Genomic DNA, 12,936 nt, shown 5'->3' on the forward strand with positions numbered 1-12,936 from the left:
ACACACACACACACACACACACACCTTTGTTGAAAAAAACGCGTCTTGCACGGCAGCCCATGTATTCGAAGCCTTCCTTTTCAACCGGGGCGTTGAAACTAGATTGCCCAATATTGAGCTCCCTGAGCTCCTCAATCGCTGCATGGTGGATTCTAATCAAGACATACTTGGGAGTTTCCGGGTAAAAGCAAAATATTCCAGGTAACCAACCCAAACACGAAGCTCCTGGGAGGCCCAAACCCCAAATAAACGCTTCTTGTGTTTTCTTTCTTTGTTTTTCCCCTCTGTCCCACACTGTCACTCGTGATGTACCTTTAGCATCAGCTAATTTATTTATTTCTTAAAATTAAAAAAGAAAAAAAAAAAAAAAAAAAAAGAAGCTTATTTATTTAGTTTTTTTTTTTTTTTAAGTGTGCTAAAATATATTTGAATTTTGAAAAAAAAAATTAAATAAAATTTTAAATACTGTATATAAAAAGAATAACTAAAAGCTGAACAAACAAATCTTAGGCCAAACATGTATGCGACTATTAAGGATTTACCTTACATCTTATTAAATAGGCAAAATTTGTGAATAGTTTTGGATCGTCCGTCTCAATTTTCCAGAGTTTGAAGTGGTTTGACTTGGGAACCCCCCCCCCCCCCCCCCCCCTTTTTTTTTCCCTGCAACAAGTATCTCATGCTCTTGCCTCTCGGCATATGCATCATCTCTTTCACACCAGTTGTGGGGCTCACATGTGAGAGAGATGATGCATATGCCCGGTGCAAAAAATACCTTCTTCTTTCTCTGCCCAAAGAAAAAAAAAAATTCTACTAGTTTAATCTGATCTAGCTATGCTTGCGCAAGCAAACTGGCCGTCGTATTACCATTATGTGTGGTTTTATTCTTATTCCTTTCCTTTATTAAGAAACTTAAATAATTTGGTGGTATCAATTGTCATATGCCTTAATGAGAACATATTCTTTCCCCTCATCTGGACTGTCTTTATTGCATGTTGGAATTCTTTGATATCAGGGGTTAGGAAAACTGTTCATACTAGTGCCCCTCCCCTCCTTTTTATTTGTGTTTTATGTTACATCTGAATGTATTTTTTTGTTGTTTTATGGCAGATGAGAAACAGTAATAATCTTGAACATTCAGAACTTAGAGAGATTGCTGGCTCGGGAAGTATCAGTGCTCCTGCTTGTTTTGCCACTGCTGGAACCACTTTAATTATTGGGTTTGTTCCCAAATGTTAACTCCAAAAATAAAGACTATCACTTGATTTTCTTGAAATATAAAATTTATCTCTATAGTTATTCATGGTTCTATTTATTATTAGTTTTTCTTTAGTAGTATTGTTATGCTAGAACAAAGGGATAAATGATTTTTTATGGTCAAAATAAAATTCGGTAGTTACATAAATCTATAAAGGGGTCAAGGGGGTAATGTAGGATTTATCAGGATGCAAGACTACAATAGATTTCTTGATGAGTTCTTGAAGGGTTCTTGAATAAGGATTGATGTTTAAGAGTTTTAAGTTAGAAAAGATTGAATCTTGATGGCTGTTTGGGGCTGAAACAGGGATAAAACTGAAAACAAGGTAAATAAAATACTAGGCAATCACACTAGGTCTTCCTAAGCAATCACACTCAGGTAAGAGAAGGCAGTCACACCCTCAAAGCTTGAAATAAGCTGCTGGAATTTTATTAGAACCACTCTCACTATGAATATTATTGAGTACAATAAAGCCTTTATATAGGTTATTGTTAAATAATTTCCTATAAGGACTAGGACTTCCAATAACCTGTTCCTAGAATGACTAGGATTACTAATAACAATCAAAAAGGACTTAGTAACTTCTAAACTAAATACAAAAAGGACTCAAAACATAAAATAAGACTCATGGGGCTTTGGTACAGCCAAGGACCCCTTTTAGATTTCTGGAAATTACCAGATTTCTGTTATTCTAATAGAATTTAATTAATACTGATCCAGCTGAAAATAAACAATAAAATAAGACTCGATTCAACTTTAGAATGACTAAGCAAGGTCCCAATAGTGCTCTCCATCATCTGAAACATCCCAAATTATGCTTGAGCCCTAGAACCAGCTTTCCCTAGAACCTGACAGGCCTTTGAAGTGGGCTGTTACCTATGTGGTATCAGGGGTTGTACAGTTCTCATTTCAGATGGTACTTTATGTTTTTAATAAGTTTAGACACCAAGGGGAGGGGGGAATGGGAGATTTGAACTACTGACCTGCACTATTTTGGCACCTAGTGCAATTTGTAGGTGCTTTTTAGATGCATCGGTATGGTGAATCACAAAAATCACCAATAGGGATTGATTACAGTATATAATGAGAGCATAAAACTGGTTTCTTTGTTGTTTGGTGGTCTAGATTGTTGGACTGATATGTTCTTTTTTCAAGGCGAGATTTTTACGCAGGGATATGAATGTGGGCTAAAATGGTTCTTTTGTCAAATTAATTGTTTTGTGTAGTAGAAGTCCCTTATAGATGACTTATAAAAAAGGAAAAGAAAAAGAAGTCACTTATTGGATGTGTTTGCTTGACATAATGCACAGTTCGAAGATTGAGCATGTTAAAGAGACTTGGAGTTTGCCATATGGATTTTGTTGGTACAGACTATACACAGTCCTAAAGACTGTAGCCACAAACAACTATCCTTTATTTGTTGTTGGAAAGGTTCCTTGGTTTTGCTTAACAGTAGGATGAAGTTGAAATGACATACCTCTGTGGAGGAGTTGATAATGAGAATCAACTTGTAAGACAAGCAAAAGCAGGTACAGGACATGCAAGGGGCGATGTTGGTTCAAGAGGAACTCCTTTTCTGAACACAACTGATAGAATGTTGTTTGGATAACATGTTGACATAATGAGCATGTAATAAAGATATAAGATATGAGTAAGTGACAAAAGCAAAGAAGGAATTGAAATTATTTGTCAGTTTTGAGTCAATTGCATCATTAGTTGAAGACAGGATGAGAGAAAGTCATGTAACAGATTTTCTATTTGGAATGACTATAAATGTACTTAATACAAGCAGAAAACAGTATCTGATGGGAGGAAACACGCAAGTAGAAGGGATGAGGTGAAGAGAATGGACATGTCAGGAAAGCTTCAGTTAAGGATGTGACTTTAGATAGAGATTACTGGCCCAAAAGGATAATATCTAGTTGACACCAACTAGTAACAATTATTTGTTTTTTAAGTCAACTTTATAAAAATAAGCATGTATTTCATCATGCTTCTTTGCCTCACCCGTTAATGGGAGATTGCCAAGTAGGATTATTGGATTCATGTTCTATTTCTGGAAATTCAGTCTGTGAGATTCTAATTGAGTTGAATGTACTTTGCATTTAGAAAAGCACTAGTTTAAGAGAAAAGAATGGAAAAGCTCTGAGGTTGTTAAAACAGATCATGAGAACAGCCCTATGCTTGTGACATTCTTTTAAGTTACAGGTAATTTGTTGTTTTCATGATTTTTATTTTTGTTATTTTCTTCTTCACTCTTAAACTGAAATAGAACTCTACTTTAACAGTTTGAAGGACTCTATTAGTTTATCACATGTCCACCTTTTTTCTGAACTGCAGGTATGGCTTGGGCTGGAGAGGTGGAAAGTGGTATGCAAATAGGAATTTCAGAAAGGAGCAGATGAAGTTGCTAGGACATATAAATCCTAGAGGTTGGCAGATAAATCCTAGAGGTTGGCAATTGCTTGGGCCGATAAAACCTAGAGGGTGGAAATTCCAATTCCTTAGAAGACGAATAACAAGATCCAAAGTGCCAGAAAATGCTGCCAGAACTTCTGAAAAGATGCTTAAGGATGCTCCTAACCCTTAATTTTGGAGTAACTATTATTTGTAGTTGTTTTCAATATAAAAGGAGTGACTTTAGTTTTTTCTGGTAACTCCCATCAGGAAAAAGATTTTACCGATATGCTTTGATACCCATTAAGGGTTATTTTTTGTACTGGAATATATTTGTGGGAATATAATTTATTAGTTTCTTCGACTTCTTTTCTTCTCATATGCTAACAATACAAGGTTATGTTATCGTTTTTTTTGGTCTGCTTGTGAGTTGGGATCTTTTGTTGGTTTTCTGGAAACCTTTGTTCTCTGAAGGTGGTTGAAATACACTTCCATTTCTATTGCTTTTTGGGTTGATTTATTCAACCTTTTCAGTCTGCAACGAGAGAGCTGAGGAATATGTGGTCTTAAAATCTCTTAATTTGATTAATGAAAGTCAATGCAATACTGGGATCCCTTGTTCCTTTTATAGCATAGGTTGCTTCCTTTTATAGCATAGGTTGCTTGGACACAAAAGGCTGCTACAGTATAAACACTAGAAACTAAGTTCTGTGAGCTGTGAAGAACAATTGATACAACTAATGATAATATTGCATGCAGCATATTATCGACTTAGGGTTTTTTTTGGAATTTGCTTATTTTAGTGTAATTGAAAATTTTTTGCTGTAGATAAAGGTAAAAGTTAGCTGAAATAGTATAATAGGACCTATGAATAGTACCAAAAAGTACAATAAGACTCATAAATAGTAGTAAAAATTAGGTGAATAGTAAAATAAGTTGGCAAAATTAATCATGTCAAACAGACAATTAGTTGCAAGAAGAAAATTTGAGACCTTTTTTAACATAAAAGTTGATTCTTCCTTCATGATAAATGAAGATGGATCAGGGCTTGTGGATAAAAATTTCATATGAACTTTATTTTTTTATTTTTCTCAATGACGAAGTCCGTTGGAAAAAAAGCCTTTGTAAGGTCAGCCATATGCTACTCTAAATCATTTCATTACCATAGCGCATTTCAAAAACTCTTCTTTGTCACGTATGAAAAGAAGTTGGAAGAATGTAAATTTCATGTCTCACTCATGAGACGAAAGGCAACTGTAAAAAAGAATACTATTATCTGAAATGCACATGTTTTTGCCTACTTATTTGCTCATTTCATTACCATAGCGCATTTCAAAAACTCTTCTTTGTCACGTATGAAAAGAAGTTGGAAGAATGTAAATTTCATGTCTCACTCATGAGACGAAAGGCAACTGTAAAAAAGAATACTATTATCTGAAATGCACATGTTTTTGCCTACTTATTTGCTACGTTGGTCTGATCGCTACAAGAAAAAGCTAGCTGTAGGTACTTCATGTTAAAATATAGAATCGTGGCAGCCGACGAAATCGGAACAGGGTAGGCCCCATGCAGATGCCTTGTTGAAACCACTTGTGCAATCTGTTGACGAAGGAGGTATAATAGCTCTTCATGTGAATACTGAGTTTTGTTTTTTTCTGGTTCTATGCAACTATAAAAATTGCCAGGACCATGAAGGTGGTTGTACTAGGAAACATTCGAACATTACATATGAAGATGGCCAATACTATAACTTCAGTAATTTTAGTTCTTCTGTTTTGTGGGTCGGCAGTTGGTAGTAGAACAAAGTTGATTTCAGTCAAAGGTCAGGATGGCATGTCTGCATTGGCACCAGTGCCTAATGATGGTATTTGTGCATCAATGGTGGAGACAAAAGGCTATGTTTGCGAAGAACATAAGGTGATATGGCTGCATACATTACCGTTTGCTCTTCCAAGTGTTGAAATTTATAGCCGCCATTTGTTGACACTGTAATTTGAATTTTAAATTGTTTCAGGTAACAACACAAGATGGTTATATACTTAGTATGCAGAGAATTCCTGCGGGGAGGTCAGGAAAGACTGCGGGAAAGAGGCCGCCCGTTTTGTTACAGCATGGCCTCTTGATGGTTGGTTATTGTTCCATGAATGATTGGTTTTCTCATGATTCATAGAATATATTCTTGCCTATTATAACAAGTTGTGTTATGGTGGCAGGATGGGATAACATGGCTGCTATTACCTCCAGACCAATCTTTGGCTTTCCTCTTGGCTGATAATGGATTCGATGTGTGGCTTGCTAACACACGTGGAAGCAAATATAGCCGTGGGCACACGTCACTCAGTCCCAATGAGCAAGTTAGTTCTCTTTTTCCTACATGTTATTCTTTATTGCCATTTTATTTTCACATTCACTATATAAGAATTGACATGTTATTCAGGCTTATTGGGATTGGTCATGGGATGAATTGGTAGCTTATGATCTTCCAGCCACATTCCAGTATGTGCATGATAAAGCAGGACAGAAACTGCACTATGTTGGGCATTCACTGGTGAGTTGCATACATCCTAATCCTATGAATCCATTTTGTTCTGGGAATCCACCGACCTACAGGAAAAATATTGAAATTATACTTTGCAGGGAACTTTGATTGCTCTGGCTGCATTTTCGAAACACCAGCTGTTGAACGTGCTGAGATCAACTGCCTTACTTTGCCCAATTGCTTATATGGGTCAGATTGCCTCACCACTTGCAAAAAATGCTGCTGACAATTTTCTTGCGGAGGTAATGCTAATGCTACCTTATTTACACTATCCCATTGACTGGAACTCTTTGAAAATATATTTGTTTCTTATAACAGGCATTATACTGGTTGGGTATCGATGAATTTAGTCCAAGAGGGTAAGCAGGCAACCCTTGTTTCCGTCCTTTTCTTCACCACTAATACAACAAGGATAGGAATTTTATTTTTATTGCTGTTGTTACAAATATACTTTAGAAGCTTTTTATTATGTTTAGCATATCATTCATGTTTACATTCAATTCACTAATCCCCGCCTGGAAGATAAAATATGACTTCTCTAACTTTTTTTGCTTGTAATGTTTCCCAGAAGGAGACCAGGATTCAAATCACTTATGTTTTTTATTATTCACAAACTGGCCTGAATGCTTCTAAATTATCAAGATTCATTTATAATTCCAACATTCCCAAGTAACCACATAATAAAATACAATGTTTCGAATGGCTCCAATCAATTGTGATGAAGAAGTACTCGTGACAATTTATTTCTTTCCCTCATTGAACAGTGCGGCTGTGATTAAACTTCTCAAGGATATTTGCAACAAGCCAGGAGTTGACTGCACCAACTTGTTAACTTCTTTCACTGGTAGTATATGTGCACATAAGTTGTTAATTAGCACTTGCACCTTGAAAGGTTATCTTCTATTAGTGACTTAAAATAGAAGTTATTACTTGTTACTATATAGGCCAAAACTGCTGCTTGAAGTCTTCCATAGTAGACGTTTTTCTAGACCACGAGCCTCAGTCAACATCTACAAAGAACATGATCCATCTGGCTCAGAGTAAGCGCTTCTATATATAGCATGGGTGTCTTGACAGGCCAAGTTATACTGCTCTAAAATTAGAATTCTCATAAATGATTAAGTATAGACTGGCCGCATCTATATTAAGTATATGTAATATTCCTTCCAACAATGGAACTAGTAGTCCAATATGTAGCTGCATATTTCTAGGCAATACTTTTCTTATCATATTGTTTCAGAATCAACTTGGGCTTTTATGGACAGTGATTAGGGAAGGAAGTATAGCAATGTATGATTATAATGATGAGGTTGAGAACATAAAACACTATGGGCAGCCCACTCCTCCTGTGTACAACATGACAAGCATTCCAAATGACCTTCCTTTCTTCCTCAGCTACGGAGGGGCTGATGCTCTAGCTGATGTCAAAGATGTGAAGCTCTTGTTGGACAACCTTAAAGATCATGATGGAGATAAGCTTGTTATTCAGTACAGAGATGATTATGCTCATGCAGACTATGTTATGGGACAAAATGCTAAACAAGTTGTCTATGATCCTCTCATGGCTTTCTTTAGGCTTCAATGAGGATATTACTTTGGGGAAAAAATTGGTGTCGATATGCTTGTTTCATATAGTTAGTGGCAACTGGCAAGCAATAGTGTATATATCCACGGTATAGCCTAATCAAAATTGGTTTGTTCACTGTAAAGTCCTATTCTAGTTGTCTGGGCCGCTTTAATGTTAATATTTATACAATTGACTTTTGTACTCCTATACATTGTTAATCTGGCATTTTCTGAAGATCTTTGACTGTTAACATTGCGTGTGATTATAAAAGGGCGGAGCTACCCTGGCCCCAAAAATTAAAAGGGTAAATTTGAAGTACCACCTCTCTGATGTACCCCTAAAATATGAAACTGCCTAGTGGTTTATTTTGTAACACATACCTTCTTTGTGGTTTGCTTTATGAGACATTTTCACCAACTTTAATGGAAGTTGATGATGTGGCAAGTGCCAACAAACACAATACAGCGAAAGAAATGGAGAAAAAGATCCTTCTACCCTCACATTTCTAGATCTCTCTCTAACTTTCTCCTTCAATCCTAATTTGGGTTTGTATATGTTTACAAGGGGTAAGCTTTATGGTCAATATTTTTCTTTAATTCTTTCCCTATAAGTGTTGTTGGCACTTGCCACATCATCAAATTTAGTTAAAGTTAGCAAAAAATATCTCATAAACCAAATTACAAGAGAGCCAAGTGTCACAAAATAAAATATAAGACAACTCCATGTTTTAAAGGTATACCATAGGACAGAATATGTAATTTGCACAAATTAAGAGCTTAGTAGTTAGCTTATAACTTTCCCTCTCTCAAATTATAACTTGATATTTTTCTTATTTTTTGAAGTTATTTTATTTATTATCTCTTTTATATTTCAAAATGCTTTTGAAAAAAAGAAGATATTTCCTATTTTATGAATTCTTTTTAGGGTTTAAAACCTATAAAAAGAAAATAAATATGGGTAAAAAGAAAAGAAAAGATGAGAAATCTAAGGAGGAGTTTTAACATGATGAAAAAGAAAAGAAAAGAAAAATTTTGTTATCTTTCAAATGGATGGAGAGGATGATAAGTGGCGAAACATACTTGATAGAACTTTGTGTTGTGGGCTGCTTCGGCATTTGGCCCAAGCTAGTTTGATGGTATAAAATGTGGGCGCAAGTAATGATATACCCTGTTGTGTGTTGGTGGTAATACTCAAAAGCGCTTCCCATATAGAAATTCATGGTTGTAAACAATCCTTAAGGTTTTGAAAGGCCACTAAGACCTTAAATTCTTTATATAATAATTTTTGCCCTTTATAAAAAATTGTGTAATAAACAATAAAATTTTCGAATAATTACATAACAACATAAATTTATGTATGTTGTACTTGGTGTCTAACTTTTAATAATCCTTTAATTCATATTTAGAATTTTGACTTTGAAAAAAAAACTTGAAAAACAACTTATTCATGAAAAAAGAAGAAGAAGAAGAATATCCTCAACAGATAAACAAAATATTATGATATTGCTATCATTTTGTGAGTTTTTTTTTTTTTTTTTACATTAAAACATCACTTAATAAAAATGAATACATTTTTATATTTTATATTGGTATAAGTACTACATATATGTATATACGTTTGAGTGCACAAGTGAACTAACTTTTTATATTTCATATTGGTATTAAAGTTTAATTTTTTTATTGTTTATTTTTTTTATAACCAAATATATGTATATGTATATGTTCGGGTGCATGCACAAATTTGTGTATATAAATTTTATCTCTTTTGAAGTCAAAACTTGCTTCCGTACTCATGCATAATCATAAATAATCCATTCCGTATATTATTAATTGTGTTTTATCGTTTATATCTTATATTGTGTTTGGTTGGAATGAATAGGTGGATGGAAAATTTGGGAAGTATGGTTTGTTTCACAAGAGAAAAATAAGGAGAAAAATGGAGAGGTCAAGATGTTTTTCACCCGACCCACCAAATCCAATCCTCTCAAATTGGGGAGAAAAGTGGGATGAAAATAGGGACACCAAAAAACATTGATGATTTTGCCATCTACCCATTTCAAACGTATCTCTCAATCTCAACATCAATGGCTCAATAGCCTCACAAAACCAATCCAGAAAGCCTCAATAGCCTCACAAATCCAATCCAGAAGGCCTCAATAGCCTCACAAATCCAATCCACAAAAAAATAATGTGAAACAAAATTCTTGACCAAGATGGTTCAAGACATCAAGTAGTGGAAAACTGACATGAATTGTCTTCATGGGTTAGGCATATATATCCGTTAAAATATGTATCAACTCAATACTTAAAGTCCTTATGGGATCAATTATCATCTGATTAATTTACTTTTAGCCAGCCTTAAATTTGAAAACATATGCAATTCCAAGTCACCAAAGAACATACTCTTCCGTACGCATTTGGATACTTTCAAGCATAAATAGCTGGAGGTGAAAATTGTAACAGATAGCTAAACAACTGAAATGAGAATGGAATACACTTCAAACTCTCTACTTCTACTTCTAGCGTTTCTGCTATTTGCATCAGCAGGTGCTGACAATAGTCCTGATAGTCTATGCAAATCTTTGGTGGAGACAAAAGGCTATGTTTGTGAAGAACATAAAGTATCTACCAAGATTGCGTGGTTTTTAGTTTATAAAGCTTTTTCACCATGTGACTTGTACTAATATCTAATGTGATTAAACTTTTATGGTGCAGGTAACAACAAAAGATGGTTATATTCTTGGCGTGCAGAGGATTCCGGTGGGGAGGACTAATAAGACGACAGCAAATAGGCCACCAATTTTGTTACAACATGGGCTTTTGGTGGTTAGGACCCTCTACACCATATATTTGAACTATGTTTATGTGTCGTTCTGAGGTATTTCTATACATGGTGGAATAGACTGATAACACCAACGAACTTACACAAGATATGGTTGGTGACAGGATGCTGCAACATGGCTGCTCAATTCTCCAAATAAATCTTTGGCATTCATCTTAGCAGATAATGGGTTTGATGTGTGGCTTGGCAACAATCGAGGGACAATATCTAGCCGTGGACATACTTCACTTAGTGCTAATGATCCGGTTTTCTTTGTTTTACCAAAATGCCAACTGAATTATATAAAACATTAAACACAATATATATATATATATATATATATATTTTAACTTTCTTACTCTATAGGCTTACTGGGATTGGACGTGGGAGCAATTAGCCAGTGAGGATCTTCCTGCTATGTATGACTATATACATACTCAGACAGGGCAGAAACTGTACTATGTTGGGCATTCCTTGATATATATCCAGTAATTGTTGTTTCCATTCTAGTAATGGACATTATTTTCCTTTTAGGATTTTGCTGGGCATATAGGTGGAACTAAGACCTTTTTTTTTTTTCCCTAAATTTTAGGGAACTTTGCTTGCTTTTACTGCCTTTTCCCAAGAGAAGCTCGTGAACATGACAAAATCAGCTGCTTTGCTTGGCCCAATTGCTTATTTGGGCCAGTTGTCCTCGGTGTTTGGAAGGACTATTGTCACTACAGCTGAAGTAAGACAAATTAAGAAAATTTACTGTTCAATTGTGAAATCCATATTTTTTTAATATCAAATTCAATGTCATAACTTTGTTTCTTATATTTAACAGCAAGCGTACTGGTTGGGTGTCCCTGAATTCATTCCAGAAGGGTGAGGAAGCAATTAACCATCTTAGTTCAGTAACATCTTTCACATGCTTGAAACACACAAAAAATCTCAATGACTTAAGTTTGTTTGTTTTTAATCTGGTAAAAATCTCAATGAGACGCGTGATTTCTATATCAATGATATTTCTGAAATTTGGTTAAATATTTTCTGAGAATTTCCAGGTGAAGAAGTTACCAAAATTGTGAATCAAACTAAGACTTTGGTTTCTTATATTAGTGTCTCAAAATTCTTTTGAACCCAAATTGAGAAGAACTACACCGCTAACAATTTTAATTTTCTAGCAAACAGTCTGGTTGTTGGCAAACTTCTGGAAGGTGTCTGCGTCTTACCACTCATTGATTGCAACAACGTGTTAACCGCTCTCGGAGGTTAATTTTCGCTTCCTTAACTTGATACTATAATCTCCTTTTTCACCTTTCTCTCCTTTTTATCTTCCAATTCTTTTAAATGTGTGTGTCATGTCTATTTATAGGCCCGAATTGCTGCATAAAGCCTTCAACAATTGATGTACTTTTTGATCATACATTTCAGTCAACGTCGACAAAGAACTTTGTCCATTTGTCTCAGAGTAAGCCTCTGACGTATTGGGTACACTCTGCCAAGCTCATTTGCATTCTATGACTAAGAACATAAAAACAAACCTTTTTATGTGCGAATCTCATAGTCATTTAGAAGTTCAAGTCCAACAAAGTTACAATACCAATAGTCAAAACTGCTTTATCTAATTGAGTTCCATTTCAATAGATCACAGGGATTTTATAAATATGTTAACTCTTGGGTTTTTAAAACTTTGGATAGTGATCAGAGCTGGAAACATAGCAAAGTATGGCTACGGTGACGAAAGTGAGAATAAGGCGCACTACGGGCAGCCCACTCCTCCTCTGTACTATATGACACGCATTCCGAAAGACATTCCTCTTTTCATTAGTTATGGACGGAAGGACACGCTTTCTGACGTAAATGACGTGCAACTTTTGCTGGAAAACCTTAAAGATCATGAGAAGGACAAGCTTGTGGTACAATACATAGATTACTATGCTCATTTTGATTTCATTATGGCTGAGAATGCGCACAGAGTCGTATATGATCCTCTGCTGGCTTTCTTTATGACCCCTTAATTGTCAGAACTCTTTTAGAGATCCACCACAGATAATTTATTTTGGTATGGCCAAAAGTTCCTCATTTTAGTTGTAGAGGATCTAACATTTGATTTCAAAAGTCTGTGCTTGTTTTTTTGGCCAAAGGTTGAAGATGAGCTGACTAAACGACATTAGTCCAGCCCCCGTATATTTGCTACGACATGCCGGTCTTATTATTCAGACTTATTGATTTGTCTCACGTACTAAGCTTGTGTATTAGCAATACAGGTGTCCTTCGTTGATAGTAGCCAATGGAGGTTTCATGTTGAGTAGTGTTTACTTCACACACACTATTGCATGTAAAGTACGCACACTCACTTTTTTGAATTGA

The 12,936-nt window shown here is 35.3% G+C and overlaps 3 protein-coding genes across 3 annotated transcripts in view; all 3 read left to right on the forward strand.

Moving 5' to 3' along the window:
* LOC111986803 (uncharacterized) overlaps positions 1–4,019 on the forward strand; it is a gene marked incomplete in the record, with an annotated part of 4,647 nt that extends 628 nt beyond the window's left edge. Inside the window, 2 exon segments of the mRNA XM_065782124.1 lie at positions 1,111–1,220; positions 3,599–4,019. Of these exon segments, the coding sequence (XP_065638196.1) occupies positions 1,111–1,220; positions 3,599–3,848 (360 nt within the window).
* A 1,364-nt stretch (positions 4,020–5,383) lies between these two features.
* On the forward strand, positions 5,384–8,033 carry LOC111998532 (triacylglycerol lipase 2). The gene is made up of 9 exons (XM_024030624.2): positions 5,384–5,572; positions 5,670–5,780; positions 5,869–6,009; positions 6,093–6,203; positions 6,293–6,436; positions 6,513–6,553; positions 6,959–7,038; positions 7,139–7,234; positions 7,460–8,033. The coding sequence occupies exons 1-9, from the start codon at positions 5,384–5,386 to the stop codon at positions 7,777–7,779; spliced, it is 1,233 nt and encodes a 410-aa protein (XP_023886392.1). The 3' UTR covers positions 7,780–8,033.
* A 2,054-nt stretch (positions 8,034–10,087) lies between these two features.
* On the forward strand, positions 10,088–12,936 carry LOC111986813 (triacylglycerol lipase 2). Its single transcript, XM_024018495.2, has 9 exons — positions 10,088–10,381; positions 10,476–10,586; positions 10,707–10,847; positions 10,948–11,057; positions 11,173–11,311; positions 11,408–11,448; positions 11,755–11,834; positions 11,939–12,034; positions 12,265–12,936. Exons 1-9 carry the CDS (start codon positions 10,241–10,243, stop codon positions 12,582–12,584), a joined length of 1,179 nt encoding a protein of 392 aa, XP_023874263.2. The 5' UTR covers positions 10,088–10,240; the 3' UTR covers positions 12,585–12,936.

The sequence above is a fragment of the Quercus suber genome, unplaced genomic scaffold, assembly GCF_002906115.3.
Source record: "Quercus suber isolate HL8 unplaced genomic scaffold, Cork oak 2.0 scaffold_290, whole genome shotgun sequence".
NCBI lineage: Eukaryota > Viridiplantae > Streptophyta > Magnoliopsida > Fagales > Fagaceae > Quercus > Quercus suber.